Source organism: Alternaria arborescens, assembly GCF_004154835.1.
Source record: "Alternaria arborescens strain FERA 675 chromosome Unknown contig_34, whole genome shotgun sequence".
NCBI lineage: Eukaryota > Fungi > Ascomycota > Dothideomycetes > Pleosporales > Pleosporaceae > Alternaria > Alternaria arborescens.
In genome coordinates, this window is record NW_021167889.1 from 136,520 (window position 1) to 153,898 (window position 17,379).

Consider the following 17,379-nt stretch of genomic DNA (forward strand, 5'->3'; position numbering starts at 1 on the left):
ACACATCTGAATTTTGTCCATGTAAATTTGTGATACTATTGCTGTGAAGTTTACGATGTGTGGGTCAAATCGTAGGGGGAAATATATTTTCATCCCCTCCCACGTACTCCAATCGCTATGTACTTTGTTTGTTCTGTATGGTGTATGGATGGGAGCGAAAGTCATGTGGGACATGTCTTTGAACGTACATGACGACATGAAAGCCATACCCATTCTAGGCCTCTACGCAGTCTAAGTACCGCTCAGGCTGTTTCTGGATTCTTGAAGGTGGCGGGTACTGGCCGTCTTCTTTACGCTTTTCTCTGCCACAACATTAAGGTGAGTGAGAGACAGTTCAACCTCATCCCAATAACAATAATCTATATTCTTGACCTGCCCGACTTCCACTTGTTCCCTCTGCTATATGTATTGCTATCTGATAATGCTAATTCTTGCCAACATGCTATGCGAACGCTTCAAAAGTGCAGATGATGGATCTAAATTTCGACAAGCAAACAAAACTCGGCACGCCTAGACATCGCGAACGGTGCGACGTGGAATCTCAGTCTCTACCATTTCCAACCCGCTCAAACTAGGGTACCTCTTGCTGAAGGTGTCGACGTCAAAGTCATCACCACCGTCGCGGCTGACGGGCGGAAGTAGCTTCTCTTTAACTGTAGGGGCAGACTTGACAGGCGAACTTTGACCAGGACCTACTGAGCCCCCTGGTTGCAGATTTTTAGGCTTGGGGGCGCGTGGAGGCGGTCCAGAGGGGTTGCGAACATTGATTGTTGGCGGTGCTGAGGCGGAAGGCGCTGGTGGGGGCATATTCGGTCGGATCGAAGACGGTTTTGCGTAAGCAAGGTCTTGAGGCTGTTGCGAGGAGACATTCATGGGTTTACGGGCAATGGCGGGTGGCTGTCGCGCACCGCTTTGGTCTTGTGGCCGCATAGGTAGAGGTTTTCCAGTATCAGTATACTTCCCGTAGCCCTCAGCCGTACGATTGGACGCTGCTGGCTTGCTGCTTTCATCGAGCAAGTTCTTGACGCGGTTCTGAATCGACGAAGCCTTGGATGGGCCGGCTTTGGGCCCTCCCTGCCCCTGCGAGGCAACGCGTTGCTTGTACTCGGCAGCAGCAGCTTCAACACGGCGCTCTTCTTCAGCTAGTTGTCTCTTCTCGAGTTCTCTTCGAACCTCTGGTGGTAGATCCTGCGTTTCATCGATTTGGCTGCGATCGTCATCACTCAAGCCACCTGTAGCTTCGGAGCCGGCGATAGGAGTCAGGCCACCCTTGGAATCCATGAACTGGTCGGTTGGCGTCATGGGTGGTTGATCGCGTTCATGTTCGGGCGTCTTGGTGGATTCAAAGCGACGGAAGGCGTCGCCAAACCTTCCCTTGACGATGTTTGTGATGCTCCCGCGCTTGCCATGTTTGCCGTGAGAGCTACTCCGGCGATGCTTATGACCATGCTCTTCCTGTTCAATGGAGCGTAGGAAGTCGACACTCGACCTAACATTCTTTTCCTCTGGCTCGGAGTCGTCGATTGCATTTGCGGTGACACGACGCTGTAATGATGGAGCATCAAAGTTACGACCGGGAGCCATCTCTCGATCACGGAGATAATCAAGGTTTGACTCTACGTGCATACTGGCTGGACGTGCATTTGAGTTTGCAGATCTCGATCGGTCGATTGCAGAACCCATCTCCATAGCCGATGGGCGTGAGCTTTCCAGAGAAGGTCTAGAAGAAGCAGGAGATTGAGGAATGTTGAGCTGGGACTTTGATCTCGACTCAAAAGAAGGGCGTGCTGGCAAAGCAAATTCGGGTCGCAACGATGGACTGCTCAGAGGACTTCTTGGTCGACTCTCCGACGCCTGTTGGCTCAGAGCACGGTTGTGGTGTGTTGAGAGAGGCACCTTCCAGATTGGCCGGCTGTTGACGTCTGGGAGTTTCGGCTGTGCGGGGACGGGAGATGCCCGTGGCGACGTTTGGACACCAGTAGACACCATACCGACCCGCTGTGGGATGGGCGATTGGATGTTTGTGCTAGCGTTTCGTGGACTATCTTTGGCTTCGTAGGGTTGTGGTTTTCTCAGAGAGGTGGTCCTGGAGACGCCCGCGGAGGACACTGCGGATGAGGGCTTTACGCCAGGTGCTGAATCAACCTTGGAGAGCGGAGGCGATGCAAAAGCTTCATCCGCAAGTGCATCTGTCACACGCTTAGTAAGTGCTGGGTCAGAAGTCGTTGGTGCCTCGCCGAATTCAAACTTCTGGCCTCGGTCATGCAACAAGGAGAATTCGTCCAGAGACGGGAAGCGTGAGGCTAGCTCGTCAGCAGCAGCACGTCTGACCTGAACATCCTGGGAGTCGAGTGCAGCGAAAGGATCAGATGTCGTTCCTCTCATGGGCGACGGACTTGGCCTTGCTGCTGGAGGTGCCTGAACTGGACCAGTAGGTCGGCCTCTCCTCATGGGCGTAACGTCTGGTATTTGCTGAACCTGCACGGTAGGTGCAACTCTTTGTAGACCGACAACAGGAGGCGGCGAAGAGACTTGGGGCTCGGTAGGCGGAAGCTGCTGGTTCCGTCGCGCTTCTGACTGTGTTCTGCCAGAGTAGATCTGGCTAGTCTTAGCATGGGGCAGTAAAGCCAGAGTGTCAAACATACATCCTTGATAGGAATCGGCCGGTGTCGCATCGAGCAGACCTCGGCGACCACCTGGTAGATGTTGGGTCTATGCTGTGGATTCTCTCTCAGCATCGAGCCTGCTTACAATCAGTCACTGTCCATGGTCTAGTTAACTGCACGAACCTATGAGCTTCTTTATCCTGTCGGAGAACTGGGGGTAGGCTGGGTACTTGAACGAGGCGTTCAGGATGGCCATTTGTCCCACTTCTTCGAAAGGCGTCGTATAGTAGCATAATTTGTACAAGAGCACACCCAGCGCCCATATGTCGCTCTTCTCGTCTATTGGTTGTTTGCGATATACGTCGATCATTTCCGGACTGCGGTACTGTAGTGTGGTATGCCGCTGTACGTCGTCCTCGATCAATCTCCCTTCGGCGGCAGTTGTAGCGGCAGGTCTCGGCGGTGCAGTGGAACCAAAATCGCATAGTTTGTATATCTTGTTGCCTGCCACGGTAGTGATCAAGACGTTCTCGACCTTGAGATCGCGATGGAGGAGCGGTGGCTTGAGGTAGTGCATGGTTGCAACGCCCTCGACGACATCGGAGAAGATGTGCAGAATCTCAGGCTCGGTCAACCTATGCTGGAGCCTGGTGTTCATGAAGTCAATCAAACCGCCGCCTGAACAGAATTCCATGAGCAGAAATACTTCATAGCCCCCGGTCTTGAGCTGTGAAGCATGCGAGTCCATGTATGTGACGATCTTGCTGTGGCCCTTGAGCTTCTTCATGGTCTCGACCTCGGTCCTCATATTGGCGAGTGCATCTTTGTCTGCACAGGCTACCCGCTTCAGGACAGCCGTCTCGGGGGTCCCGTTGTCGGATTTGGGTACGCGGACAAGGTAGACATGCGCGAAACCGCCCTCGGAGAGGTACTTGTCGATGGTGACACGGTGGTTGCCCACCTGGACCTTGGTGCCAGGCGCAAAGGTGCCTGGAGGGGCATTGGAGACGGCGATGGGCGCTGGAGCGCGGTATGCGGCTTGCTGGGCCATGGGATGGGCGGCCGAGGGCGCATAGCGAGCGGTGGACATTTGGGCGGTGAGGGAGCCTGCTGCGGTGCAGGACAACGACGAAGCTATATCTTGCGCATCGAACTGGCAAGAGGTTCGGCAGGGCTGCTTCTCGGACGCGAGAAAGGGGAGGGGGTGGTGAGGTTGAGCAAAGGTGGCATGCCTGGAGATGCTTGTGATCGTACAGTAGTAAACGGACCCTTGCAACTACGAGCGCATGGACGAAGCCACCCACGACAACGTCACAATGTATCTTTAGACCACCACGCCTCGCCCTCTCTCACGCCGCATGCAGACCTGCTTGTCTGTCTCTCGCCGCCCCTCACACAACTATTTCAGTCTCGCACGCTCGAGCAGAGCCATAGTCCCGGCTTGTAGCGCCAAGCGGGAAGCACTTTATTCGGCAAAGTACCGTGCTTTCACTCCACGCGTCTTCATTGGGCAGAAACAACATGTCGAGATAATGGACAAAACATTTGTATTCTTCAAAGGACATGATATAGTTGGCGGTGCAGTACTAGTCTATTGCTTTTGCCCGGACTCCCGATGAGCCCTGGACAAGTCTTTGTTGCCACTGCACGACGTGGTCAGGAAGCGTCACCGAAAGGTAACGGTGAAGGAGGGTCAAGTCGGACCTCAGGCGTTAACCAGCCTCGGCGAGAGGGGCAGGGGGGCTGCTTCAACTACAGTCTGCTGCCAAAGACACACGGCCATTTCATCAGGATAGTACCACTGCTGCACCGACGCGACTTGGACGCGGCCATGTCATGTGACGATGGTGGGGGAAGAATGCTTAGGCGTGGGCTACTCCAGAGCTCATGACGGCGTGGTAGTGTGAGGGTCGGGGCTGGAAGCAGCCGTGATGCCGACGAAAAACATGGTGTGAAGCATTTGCCCTGCAGTGGAAGCGCGTTGGAAGAGGGATCGTCGTCTGGAACAGGCAGACAAGGACGTCGTGTTTGGAGCAGCGGAGAGGGGAGTGCAGGGAAGGACCTTGGCGGGATGCGACGATGGGCAGCGACCCACCCATGACTGCCCAGACGACTTGGTTCCCTCTTTACCTCCAAAGACGCTCGTGTCGTGTGTTGTCGCCTCGCTTGTTCCTATTTAGGAGCGTGAAGAAACTTGACGCTTCTTTCATTGACCAGAAGGCTCCGCACTGTGTTTGTTGCATCTGCAGAGTGAGCGGGCTGCCCAGTACACCCGCCTACCGCCGCGTACACCATCACACCGATCGAACAGGTTAGACCGCCCTGTTCACACTCTCTCACACACACCCCCACGACGACAACGACTTCCCTCAACTTGCCCGAATAGCTGCCCGGTTGATTGCGACCCCCGACACCTCCAAGATGCTGGCCCGACACACAGAACCGGCGCTGGCCCGACACCGACAAGGCAACATGGCGCGCTCACGACGAACCCAGAGAGACGCGAGTACTTCGCGCTCCGACTCTTCCGCCTCGACCTCTCCAGAGCGCGGCTATGACGACGAAGAAGACAAGGACTCCATCATGATGCAGTCCAACGACTCATTGTCATCACTCGCGCCCTCGGTATCGCCAGACTCAGACGACGAGGCTCGCCGGCGCGCCATCGAAGAGCAGAACCGCATCTCGCCCGTTTCCCGCTTACCCGCCGAGCTCATGATCGCCGTCTTCGCCAAACTCTCGTCCCCCGCCGACCTCAAGAACTGCATGCTCGTATCCAAGACATGGGCAGGAAACAGCGTCGGCCTGCTGTGGCACCGGCCTTCCACAAACAAATGGTCCAATGTCAAGAGCGTTATACAGACTGTCCAGACTGTAAACAGCTTCTTTGACTACAGCAGTTTGATCAAGCGCCTGAACCTGGCCGCTCTCGGCAGCGAGGTCAGCGACGGCACACTGAGGCCTCTTTCAAGTTGCAAGCGTGTCGAGCGCCTGACGCTGACCAACTGCACCAAGTTGACCGACTTGAGTCTGGAGGCCATGCTCGTCGACAACCGCTACATACTCGCCCTGGATGTTACCAACGTCGAGTCCATCACCGACAGGTCCATGCTTGCCCTGGCCAAACACGCAGTCCGCCTGCAGGGTCTAAACATCACAAACTGCAAGAGGATAACAGACGCTTCGCTTGAGGCTGTTGCCAAGAACTGCCGGCATCTGAAGCGCCTAAAATTGAATGGATGCTCTCAGCTCAGTGACAGGAGTATCATCGCCTTCGCCAGGAACTGTCGCTACATTCTGGAGATCGACCTTCACGATTGCAAGAATCTCGACGATGCTTCCATCACCACCCTCATTACTGAAGGTCCCAACCTCCGTGAATTGCGCCTGGCTCACTGCTCTAAAATCACAGACCAGGCTTTCCTTCGCCTCCCAGCTGAGGCTACCTACGACTGCTTGCGTATCCTAGATCTTACCGGCTGCGACGAACTACAAGATTCCGGCGTTCAGAAGATAGTCTACGCAGCTCCGCGGCTTCGCAATCTGGTCCTGGCCAAGTGTCGCAATATCACAGACAGAGCCGTCATGGCCATAACTCGTCTGGGTAAGAATCTTCACTACATACATTTGGGACACTGCTCGCGTATCACCGACGTCGGTGTCGCGCAGTTGGTCAAGCTATGCAACCGCATACGGTACATCGACCTCGCATGCTGTACCGCTCTCACCGATGCCTCGGTCATGCAACTAGCTGCTCTCCCAAAGCTGAAGCGCATTGGCTTGGTCAAGTGTGCAGCCATCACAGATCGGAGTATACTCGCATTAGCCAAGCCGAAGCAGATTGGATCTAGTGGACCCATCGCACCTAGCGTGCTCGAGAGAGTGCATCTTAGCTATTGCACCAATCTCTCCCTGGCGGTAAGTTCTCTGCATGTAGCAAAATAGTACCTTCACTGACATGAATAGGGCATACACGCGCTGCTTAACAACTGCCCCCGCCTGACGCATCTCTCGCTTACCGGCGTCCAAGCTTTCCTCCGCGACGACCTTCTCGCCTTCTGCCGTGAAGCGCCTCCGGAATTCAATGATCACCAGCGTGAGGTCTTCTGTGTCTTCAGCGGTGTCGGCGTACAACGCCTTCGCGTCTTCATGAACACCAATGGCCGAGACGATGTTGATAACGAGGAAGATCCTTTCACTCTCAACGACGGTACCATGTACCATGAGGATGAAGATGGCGATAACATGGTTGTGGTCACAGCACAAGCGAACATAATGGCCATTGACGAGGAAGACGAATTCGGTAATGATAGTGAGATGGCAGGGCAAGACTAGGGAGTTGGTGACTCGGTCTATAAATGTCTCTGCATCCCTAGGCATCAGCATCGCTGAGTATTCATCTTCGCAGTCTTCTCATCAGCATACATAGAGGAGTTTGGGCGGCGTTGTTAGTCTTTTCGGCATCTCTAGCGGCGCTATATGATATTATTGTTCCTGCAGACGACGCAGAACCGGACGGCTGGTCTTGATAGGACGCACTTTGGTGGCGATTATACCCTTACGCGTTTCTTTAGTATTTTGGTATGGTATGGGGGTACGGGGATGATATACAGAGGTACCCAATTTTCCAAGCCAGGAGCATCACGGATGCAAAGGCCGTACAGCTTATTGAAAACCATGTTTTACTTAGTCACACTGATTGTCACATTACGTATCCTGTGTTGTGTTTTTTTTACCGCCAGTATATTCATAAACCGACACAGACTAACAAACTTCCTTCAATCAACCCGGCAACTTCATTTCATCAACCCACACATACATCCACAGTCCGGTACGGGACACATGGCATGTCTGGCAAACCAGTCTCTAGCATGATGCCCATGAAAGCCGTGTGTACAATTCATACAGAACACCATCATCTTCGCTTCCTTGTCTTCTCCCTTGAGCGTCTCATACGCCCCTTGTTTGCTTGGGTCAGGTGAACCTAACCACAGCATGCACAATGCACATCTTGGCATCTGCGCCGCGCAATTGGGGCAATGCAGACCAGGTGTACTGGCGGATTTTGGCGGTTGAACGGGTTTCCCGCCTCCCCCTGCACCGCCGCCACCAAAGGACAGAGAAGGCGTTGCGCGATGTGTTGTCGTCACTGTAGATGGAGCATTGTTGTTTCCACCACCACCACCACTATGTTGGTTAGTAGTAGGAAGTAGCCTTCTCGTACTGTTTCTCGGATCTTTTCTCAACGCGAGGTTCTGCTGGCAATTCAGACAACGTAATGCTAGGCTAGGTTGACTGGGCTTATTCACACTGCGCCCCTCGCGCGTCACGCTGAGCAGGTTGTGCTCTTTGATGTAGCGAGTGCGCTCGAGGAATGTACGCCATATTTGTTGTTGCTCGAGGTACATGTCTTTCCAAAGGGTCCAGCGTGGGTCTTGGATGTAGAGTGGACAGGCACGGGAGAGGAGCAAGACGGCATTTTGGAGGCCCATAGTGGGGTGGTGGGAGATGTGGGTCTGCAGGAGGGCGAGGGAACGTGTTGTTAGGCCGGTTAAGAGGAGGGCGGAGATGTCACCTTGACTTGTTGCGGCATTTTCAGCTGCGCTGAGGAAGTTGGAGAGGTGTTGGTCTGGGAGATATTTCAATGCGACAGCTACACGGTCTGAGATGGACAGTTGCGGCATGTGAACTACACTTGACCAATCCCCTGTTATGAAGTAGGTGAGGAGGGATTTCAGGTATGCATTGCTTGTCATGTCAGCCATCCAGGCACAGGCTTCTCTTTGCTCGGCTGAGACGCCAGAAAAGGGGGAGGCGCAGGCAATGACGGCTGCAAGACCGATATCGTCTTGTGGGAGTTTCTTGTTTGTGAGGCTAGACCGGAGGAGATTCAGAGCGATATGTTTGTGGCCCTGGAAAACGGCGAGAACGATGGCTTTGTATATCTCCCCTTCATCGATAAGCCGTTGGCAATTTTGCTCTACGCCAATTTCGTTGAGAGACCAGCCGCAGAGGCTGAGACACAGTTGCCTATTCTCAGGGTACCCAGTGCTCACGCCTTCGAAAACAGGAAACTCCATGGCCTCAACTATCTCCTTGACTGCATCGCTGAACATCTCATGGCTTGTCTTCGTGTCTGGATCAATAAGTCTCTCGTCGTACATTGTCAACTCATTTGCCCAAATTGAGCTAACTCCCAGGTACTTGAGATCGAGACCATTGCCCACCATGCCGTCTCCTGCAGCGTGCGCATCCATGCGGTCAATTAGTGTCCACACATCGACCAACCAGGGATCGTTGTGAACAATGTCTTTGTTTTTAGCACAATCCAGAGAGTAGCCCTCTTGAACACGTCGTTTGGGGGCCTGAAGGACGGCGAGGTAATCGGTGAGGGGTACTTTAAAGTCAGGATAGGCAAGATCGAGAAGGTCCTTGTGCATGTGGTGACTGGGGTGTTTTGTCGAAAGGAGAGGTAGGCTTCTTTGGCTGTTGCTGAGGCTAAGCCTATCGACACTGGAGGAGAGGTTGGTCTTGTGGTCGTATTCAATATCGTACTTCTCGCCTAGCGCTCTGTTTTGTACTTGTATCAGGTCTTCTGCTACCGTGCCATATGGTGAAGTAGGCCTAGCGATACAGGTACGGTCTTTGTATATCTCTTCCAACGCGCTGATATTGAGGCGAGGAGGCGGAGGCGGTACTTTGAGTACTTCAACCTCCCGATTTGAATGTAGGGCTAGAGCGCATTGCCCACTTAGAGGGTTTCCAGCGGTCATAAAATCGTATGCCACGATGCGTTCTTTGTCATCTTGCCGATGATTCTTGTCATATGAAGGATAGCGTAGATGATGTGAGGCTTTCGTGTAGTATGGAGAAGCCCATGCTCGAGCGAAGGGTGTGTCTGCTGTCTCAAGAGGTTGATGGGAATGCTGCGCTAATTCAATGATTTTGAATTCTCCCGTGTTGGCGAGCACTCCAAATGTTCCTCTCTTGGTGCCCGAGTATCGAAGACTCCATATGGATGCCGATTGTGAGTTGTCCACAACTGGCTTGAAATCTAGTACCGCACCGCTACTTGCAGTGTCGTTGGCAGCTACTCGCTGCTTGACGGAGCGAATGTCCCAGACAGTCACAGTAGGATCACCCGCTGTACCTGCTGATAGGAAGTAGTTTTCGTCCAGCGGGTCTATAGCGATGTTGTGCACCTGACGCGTTTGAAATTGCGCAACACCCGTCGTACTAGAGTCTATAGAAGATGAGCAGGGGTGTATTGGCTTGGTTGTTTTTCACCCACCTCTAAGGTCATAGATGCGCACGTATTGCCTCGAAACACCCGCGACAAGCATATCAGGCTGTCCGGTGAAGAACTTGATACTAGAAATCGCCTCGGAGCTTGCTAGCTTCTTGTACGGTTCGTCCTTGGCGGTGACTCGAGAGTCATTCATGTCGTAGATGTTAAGGCAGACATCGTTCCTGACCCTATCCAACCCAGTAGCAAGTAGATTCTTAGCGCTGAAAGCAATGGAGTTGCACTTTCGTTGATGCCGGATGGAGAATGAGTGGATGTATTCAGCATCCGGCTTTTCTGGATCTAAAGTAACGACGGTGGCCTCCCCAGAAGCAGAGCCGACGGCGACCACACTTGGATCTTTCTTAGACCAGTCGAAGGCCGTGTAGTTTGGAAGCTTATCTCGGATACATATTTGCTTGTAATTGACCTTGCTCTTACTAAACTCCTCGATCTGACACAGGCGCAATCGATTGCCCGCGACGTCGATGATTAAGAAACGAGGATTGTCCCGTGTGGAGTGTGGTGACCATCTTATTGCAGCTTCCATATTACTGGCTGACTACCGCAACCTTGGGATCTCGCGATAATGGAAGATCAGGGTCCAGCAGCAAAGAAAGGAAGTTTCACAAGTCCACGATGTATTGGCAGGAGGGACTCGGAGCAAACGATGCGGTGCGCATGTTGTAGTACACTCGGCTACGCTGCGCTATCATGCAGGGTCAGAGAGTGTGGATGAACGCCCAACGCGTGATCTTGCTTGGCGTGCATGAGGCGGTCTAACAACCTTAATTCTGCCGCCCCACTAAAACTTCCCTTCCTTCGATCCCAAAGATTTCCGCAGCCGACCAACAAATCACAATTCATACAGTCCCAGCCAGCAAATATGTCGCAAAAGCGCAAGCATGCCGACGCGACCGAGCCGTCCTCGTTCACACCCAAACCTTTCAAGAAGCATCGCGCCTTCAAGCCCGGACAGAGCCACTCCAAACCGAAGAAGCGACCGCACGTTTCGAGCGATATCGACAAGAGTACCAGCACGCACGCGCTCAAGAGCCGTATACGAGACTTGAGGCGACTACTCGCGCACGTCGACAATGTAGGCGACCACAAGATGTCGGCGAGCAATAGGATAGAGAGGGAGAGGGAGCTCGAGGCTTGTCAGCATGAGTTACAGGAGAAGCTCGAATCTACCAGGGAAGCCGAGTACCGGAAGAAGATTATTGGGAAGTATCATCACATACGCTTCTTTGGTACGTCACGATTCACTCAAAGCGCAAGAAAATTCAGCCCCGAGCGATTGCTAACGCGCCTCAGACCGCCAAAAGGGCACGAGGATACTGAAGAAGCTGAAGAAGGAGTACGAGACAGAGGAAGACCAAACAAAGAAGCAGCATCTAGCAGAAAAGGTGCACAATGCCGAAGTCGACGTCAACTACTCCATCTACTACCCGCTCCTGAAGCCCTACGCATCCTTGTACCCAAAGTCCAAGAAGAGCAAGGCCTCGGACTCAGATGACGCAAATGAGGAAGATGTCGATGAAAAGGCGAATCGGGACGTCGATGGACCAAAAGGCGATCTGGATATGTGGAAATCAGTTGAGGTGGCTATGGCAGAAGGCACTTTGGATGCGCTCAGAAATCGCAAAGAGGACATGCCTGCTCTTGTACCGAAGAAAGAGAAGAAGACAAAAGAGCAGTCGCAACCGCAGCGAGCTGTCAAATTCAAGGAGAAGAAAGTGGAAGAGAAGCTGGCTGCAGCCAAGAATCGTCGCGAGAGGAGGGCACTTGGTGTCCAAGCCCAAGAAGAAGCAGAGGAGAGTGACGGCGGTTTCTTTGAGTAGCTTCGTGACACAGCACACTACGTACATCTGCATCATATACCCGGCGATCAATCGTCAAAAAAGACTATTCTGGAGCAAACACGCAAATCTCTCTACGTCTTCACATCCCACATGTCTTTGGAAGGATCCTTACGTCTACTGTCCAACAAGCCCCCTCGTCGTATTCCCACCCCCGTAGACCCTGACCGGATGCGCCTCAGTATTGTAGACCCATTCATTTACCCCATCCCTACTAACCTGCCACTCTGCGTCCCCCGCCTGAATAGCAAAGCTATACTTCAACACCTCTGCAAACCAGAAGCTCTCCTGAAAATCTGTGTAACCCCCGCCTCCAACGACATTTACATCTTTGATCGAGCTGTAACCACTGCCAACCCTCGTCGTCGCGTTGATTGCCACAAACGCATCCCATGCCCACTCCTGATACTTTGGGTCCGAAGTCGCGCGGTAGGCGTAGTAGTAAGACTCTATGACTTCAGGGCGGAGTTGGTACCCGGCATCTTCGATGAAGAAACCAGTCCTGTTGAAGAAAGCAGTCTGGTTTGCAGGTACGGCGGAAGTGTTCCAGGAGAAGATCTCAGGTCCGATGCGCGTGGCGGTGGAGATGTAAGTTTCATGGCAACCGTTAACAAGTTTGAGACCAAAATCGATGTAATCTTGTCTGTCTAGAACTTGGCCGCCTAGGATGAAGTTTCCGCCGTCGAAACAGGCGAGGTGTTGGGACGTCAGATCGAGGGTCGTGTTCTCGTAGGCTGCGAGGAAGGTCAAGTCTGGACGGGGTGCTGGGTTGGAGGCCAGATATGCGATGGAACTGTCTGCTGCTTTGACCCAACGGTCCTTGAGGAAGACGTAGCGTGGGTCATAAATGAACATCTTGATCAGATATTCGTAGAATGAGTCAGAGCCGCCTATCCATCCTCCTTGTGCATCTGTGAATTGCCCGGTGGTGACGTTGATTGTGGAGCCAAGGAGCCCAGGGAACGGTTCGGCGAAGTCTGGAGATGGGTAGAGGAGGTATTGCTCTGCCTTTTCAACCAGGTCTGCAAACGTTCGGTTTCCAGAGAGATCAGCTAGACGGACCCATTCTAAGATCAGTGTACCAACAGTCGCGAGTCCATTTTCTGATCCAACGTTACTTCGGTTGTTAAACGTAAGAACGTTCCAGGGCACTCCTGATGGTGTTTCGAACGCATAAGAGAGGTTATTGGCCAAGTTGATAGACTGCGTGAGTAGAGCTTCCACGTTCGCTGGATCATCTGCCAAGTGTGCCAAAGGACCAGACAGCAAATCGTATCCAGAGAGCATACCACCAAGGTAGCGGATCGTAGTTTCGAACAGGGAGACAGAGTCCTCAGTGAATGCCCAGTTGATGGTAGGGATGTACTCTATGATCTCATTTACAATATCTTTTTGGCCCATGATGAGCGCTGTGCTGAGAGCGTCTACGGCGGAGGCTCCCCACCCGTTTCTGAGACAACTTTAGCACCATCTCGTCTTAACCCGAATTTTGTTACATACCTTGAGTTACTACCGTTGTTGCTCAAGGGTCTTAGCTCGTCCATCGGAAACGCATACTTGCGGTACCCGTCCCAGCTTGTCCTGAAAGCTCCCACCACAGCCTGTGCCCGCTCATCGGATGACGACGGAGGTGAAGCATATGTCGGCGGAGGGGCTTCGTCCTGTCTCTTCGGCAGATCTACTGGTGTATTCGACGGTAGAGCCGACACCAGCGACAAGATGCCACTTCCAAGCGCGAAAGATGTGAGATGCATAATGACCAAACGTTTACTGTTCACGGATGTTTGCGGTTCCAAAGATGATTTATACGAATGTGTTGAGCAGACCTGGAGTACTTTTCGGGCCGGTCGATGTTCAGCTTGACGGAAGACAGGAACATGCAAGGATATAGGTCCTTTCCGAACCCAACACAAATGGATGAGGCGAGCACAGAGCAAAGTCGATGATGTCGCAAGAGAGGGGAGTTTGAGAGAACGGGCGGCTGGCCATAGTAGGTACTTACCAAGACTTGTCTATTGGCAAGTGCATCACGCTCACTGTCTACTGCAAGTCTCGCATGCAGGCCCATAACCCTGGGTACATCGGGGCACCATTAAAAGATCCATGTAACATCTGAAAGGGGAAGGTAGTAGCTCTGCGCGAACATACACAGACTCTGGCAGCGGATAACAAGAGGCTGGGTACCTGCGATCCCCTCGTGCTAGTGCCAGCCGAGCTCCTTGGATGTGTGTAGATAGCGCATGATGAGACAGGGTGACCGCTGCGGGGAGAAAAGCGAGTGGCTGGTAAGGTTTGTAGTATGCAGGCCCTTGTGCGTGCTATGATGCCGATCCATGAGTGTCTGGCTGACTTTATGCAAATCCCTGAACATGCATCATTAACTGCTACTGTCATCGCGATGTCTGCGTGACCTATGGCTTGTCGGCAGAAGAAAGCTCCAAGTGAACAAGCGATCCCACGACGAGATGCTTATAGAGCACGCCGAGATATGGTTCTGCGAGAACGGGTGCGGAGCCACTCAGGATGTCCATGTTCCTGGAAATGGCGGGGTGATCTACGGGAAATGCGGATGTATCGTGGCGCCAATCCCGCATCTTATTTCCACCTCTGTCATTGTGACCTAAAGTGCTTCTTCATGAACAGATTAGGCGTTGATAGAGCGTGTCGCTAGTACAGGACAAATCGCTCCATATTGAGTGTTGGACGTGTTTGCGCAATTTAGCACGCGGGTAGGCTGTGCACTTGTTTTATCTGTTGTGCGCATGTCATGATCGCCTGGGTATGTCATTTGCTCTATGCTGCTCGCTACTTGAAGACGCTACTACCAATATGTGCTGTGCAATCATGTCGGCTCGGCCCAATCGACCTGCTCTGTTACCGGAGCACCACCACCTGCCGAGTAACTGATCTTGAGTCGGAGCTTTAGTCTTGCTGGTGGTGGCTAGGTCTGTTAGCATAAGATCTCTAACAAAAGCATGTGATGACTGCTTACCCCATTAACAGCTGTGACCCTCATTTGCTGGGTCGCATCTTGACCTCCCTCCAACTCGCTACTGCTGATAGGTTGCAACTGCAGTTTTTGGCTTTTCGGAACGGCAGCCTGTAGATTCACACCTGATAGCTGACCGAAGCTTCCAGTATTGCGGAAGCGTGCGAGGAGTTGCACAGCATTGGCGTCACGCTTGAGCTGGAACGTGATCTGTAAATCATTCTTGTTGTATGCTGGATGCGCAGGTGGACCAGAAGCCGCTGCAGGCGTTGAAGCTTGTGGTGGTGGCGACGACATGCCACCGAGACCACCGAGAAGGTCCATTGAATTTCCTTGTGGTGGCGCGCGCGGCTGTGCTGGGGCTGGAGAGGTGCTAGGTCCAGAGTTGAAGAGGTCCATGATGTTCGCTACGTTTGATTGTGGTGCTGGAGATGAGGTCTGAGGCGGTGACGAAGATCCGCCCATGATATCTGCAAGCAAATCTTGACTCTGTTGAGTTCCGTTGGCTGCTCCATTCATGCTGCTCGACGGGCCTGCGTCGCCCATCAGATCCAGTAGCAAGTCTTCGGTTGCCGCTTGCGCAGGCTTCTTCTTGGCGATCTTCGACTGCCGTTTCTTGGTTGCTTCTCCCAAAACTCGTGACTCTTCACGAATTTCAGGGGGTGGCATCTTCTCCAGAACACCCCTCCTGATCTGGTCATGACCAAACAGGTTTCCGTACTCAGCCGCACGCTGTTGGATCTCAACATCGAGGTTTGCGGAATACCGTTGTAATAACCGCCGTAGTCGTTCAATTTGAGCAGGGTCGCTCAAACGTGTTGTCAGTTTCATAGAAGCTGTAACAATGTACTGTTGGACGATGAGACCAGCATAACTGCTACCCAATATGGTCTCAAAAAGATCGACGATGTCGCTCTCCTTGACTTCCTTTACAAGTTCCTCCTCTTCGTATTGACCACCTCTTAGTAGCGCATCGCCGTACTCTCCGATAACCCAGGAACCAGCCAGGGTAAGACCTTCCTGTGTGATGTCTTCTTTGAGAGCGGCATATAACTTCTGTACGGAGTAGGTTTGGAGGTCCGGTGTAGTGGCGATTAGTCGCACAAAGGATGACAAGATCTGCTCTTTGACGTAGTTTCCAGCCTGATGCACAAGGTTAGTCAGATCCACATCAGGTGGAAACTACAGACTTACGAGTTTCAGAACACGCAGCATGGTATCGACGTGCCATCTCTTGTTAGGTGCGAAGCGGTCCGCCGCGATTCCGATCTGAGAGGTCATGACAGGCTTGAACTCATTGTCGGCAACTTCCAAGAAAGCGAGCAGCTCTCTTATCAACGCCCGCACATTGCTCTCGTTGATCAGAGTGAAGCTGAGGTCGAGCGCTCGCCGTCTGATACTGATATCGGGATCACGCAAACAATCCAAGATAGTGTTGCGATGTCTTTGTACAGCGTTGGGTTCCACTGCGACAACTTTGATGAGAGTGTTGAGGGCAACATATCTGATGTTGTTGTCGCGGTTGGACAAGAACTTTCCCAGAATATTCACACCGAGTACGCGAAGTCCGGAATCCGCCTCGATATCGAGGATGGTGAGTACTGCCTCGTATAAGATGGAGTTGCCAACGTTCTTGGACGAATCCGTGTTGGTTGCGACCTGGGCCAGGATGTCGTTGATTTGTTCGCTGACGTGTGCGTCACCGCGGGCCAGAACTCGTAGCAGCTGGAGTAGCTTGCACTGCAGGAATGGATCTGTAATGCCCGTCACATCGTGCTCGGGCGCGTAGCCAGACGAGGAGAGCCCCTTGAGTATCTTGACCAGGCTGGGGACCGTGGGTCTGAAGATGTCCCTGACGCCGTTCTCGTCATCCTCGGCTTCGTCAGCCTCACAGAGGTTTTCCACTAGGGTGACGCCACACAGCAAGACGCCATGGTTTCGATCCTGTAGTAGTAACTTGGCCTTTTCCAGGAAATGCTCCTGCAAGTCGGGCACTTTACGACATATCCTCATGGCGCAGATTGCGGCTTTGCGGCGTATGTACGGGTTTGCACTCGATATTATCGTTTCGACTTCGGGGAATAAGTCTCGAGCCATTTCGACGGAGGCGATGTTGCCGAGAGTGCAGAGGGCGAGACCGACGATGTATTGGTTGGGGTGGTTCAGGTCGCTGCGCACCAGTTAGCATCCGACTTGCACAAGTGCTTCTGGTCAGGGCCTACTTCTTGAGCGAGTTGGTCACCAGCGTCAAGACTTCCTGGTTCTCGTCCAGCAGCAACATGGTCCCCAGGTATCCCAAGCGCTTGTCGGCGAAGCGCGGAGAGGCCAGCAGCTTCAGACATTCAATCTGGCCAAAGTGTGTCCTCTCACCCAGCGTGAAGAGATACAGTAGCTTGGCGACATTGTTCCTCCTCACGTTGGAGTCGTGGCTTTCCTCCCTAAAGCTCGCGCGGATCGCCGCACTCTCTTTTTGCACAACGGCACGCTCGTCGGCAATTGTCTTTGCAGCGCGCACATTTCGGATGAACTGCTTCACTGTATATCCTTAGCACATGTCCACAGCTGCTGGGGTCGCGGTGCTTGGCGTACAGGAAGCCATTGTGGTGGCCTCTTGGACCCCACCCGGACAGCGTTAAT

At 53.0% G+C, this 17,379-nt stretch overlaps 6 protein-coding genes across 6 annotated transcripts; 2 read left to right on the top strand and 4 right to left on the bottom strand.

Annotated features, from left to right (window-relative positions):
* Positions 1-510: 510 nt before the first annotated feature.
* On the bottom strand, positions 511-3,696 carry AA0111_g10332 (Serine/threonine-protein kinase; the record flags this gene model as incomplete). The annotated part of the gene is made up of 3 exons (XM_028644070.1): positions 511-2,598; positions 2,646-2,743; positions 2,790-3,696. 3 exons carry the CDS (start codon positions 3,694-3,696, stop codon positions 511-513), a joined length of 3,093 nt encoding a protein of 1,030 aa, XP_028502115.1.
* A 1,331-nt stretch (positions 3,697-5,027) lies between these two features.
* AA0111_g10333 (SCF E3 ubiquitin ligase complex F-box protein) lies at positions 5,028-6,941 on the top strand (the record flags this gene model as incomplete). Its single annotated transcript, XM_028644071.1, has 2 exons — positions 5,028-6,524; positions 6,573-6,941. 2 exons carry the CDS (start codon positions 5,028-5,030, stop codon positions 6,939-6,941), a joined length of 1,866 nt encoding a protein of 621 aa, XP_028502116.1.
* Positions 6,942-7,402: 461 nt separating this feature from the next.
* AA0111_g10334 (hypothetical protein) lies at positions 7,403-10,441 on the bottom strand (the record flags this gene model as incomplete). Its single annotated transcript, XM_028644072.1, has 2 exons — positions 7,403-9,849; positions 9,898-10,441. 2 exons carry the CDS (start codon positions 10,439-10,441, stop codon positions 7,403-7,405), a joined length of 2,991 nt encoding a protein of 996 aa, XP_028502109.1.
* A 336-nt stretch (positions 10,442-10,777) lies between these two features.
* Positions 10,778-11,735, top strand: AA0111_g10335 (hypothetical protein; the record flags this gene model as incomplete). The annotated part of the gene is made up of 2 exons (XM_028644073.1): positions 10,778-11,144; positions 11,209-11,735. 2 exons carry the CDS (start codon positions 10,778-10,780, stop codon positions 11,733-11,735), a joined length of 894 nt encoding a protein of 297 aa, XP_028502110.1.
* A 135-nt stretch (positions 11,736-11,870) lies between these two features.
* AA0111_g10336 (putative mannosyl-oligosaccharide alpha-1,2-mannosidase) lies at positions 11,871-13,507 on the bottom strand (the record flags this gene model as incomplete). The annotated part of the gene is made up of 2 exons (XM_028644074.1): positions 11,871-13,203; positions 13,254-13,507. 2 exons carry the CDS (start codon positions 13,505-13,507, stop codon positions 11,871-11,873), a joined length of 1,587 nt encoding a protein of 528 aa, XP_028502111.1.
* A 1,088-nt stretch (positions 13,508-14,595) lies between these two features.
* Positions 14,596-17,341, bottom strand: AA0111_g10337 (AP-1 complex subunit gamma-1; the record flags this gene model as incomplete). Its single annotated transcript, XM_028644075.1, has 5 exons — positions 14,596-14,694; positions 14,746-15,885; positions 15,937-16,912; positions 16,965-17,277; positions 17,332-17,341. 5 exons carry the CDS (start codon positions 17,339-17,341, stop codon positions 14,596-14,598), a joined length of 2,538 nt encoding a protein of 845 aa, XP_028502112.1.
* Positions 17,342-17,379: the final 38 nt, after the last annotated feature.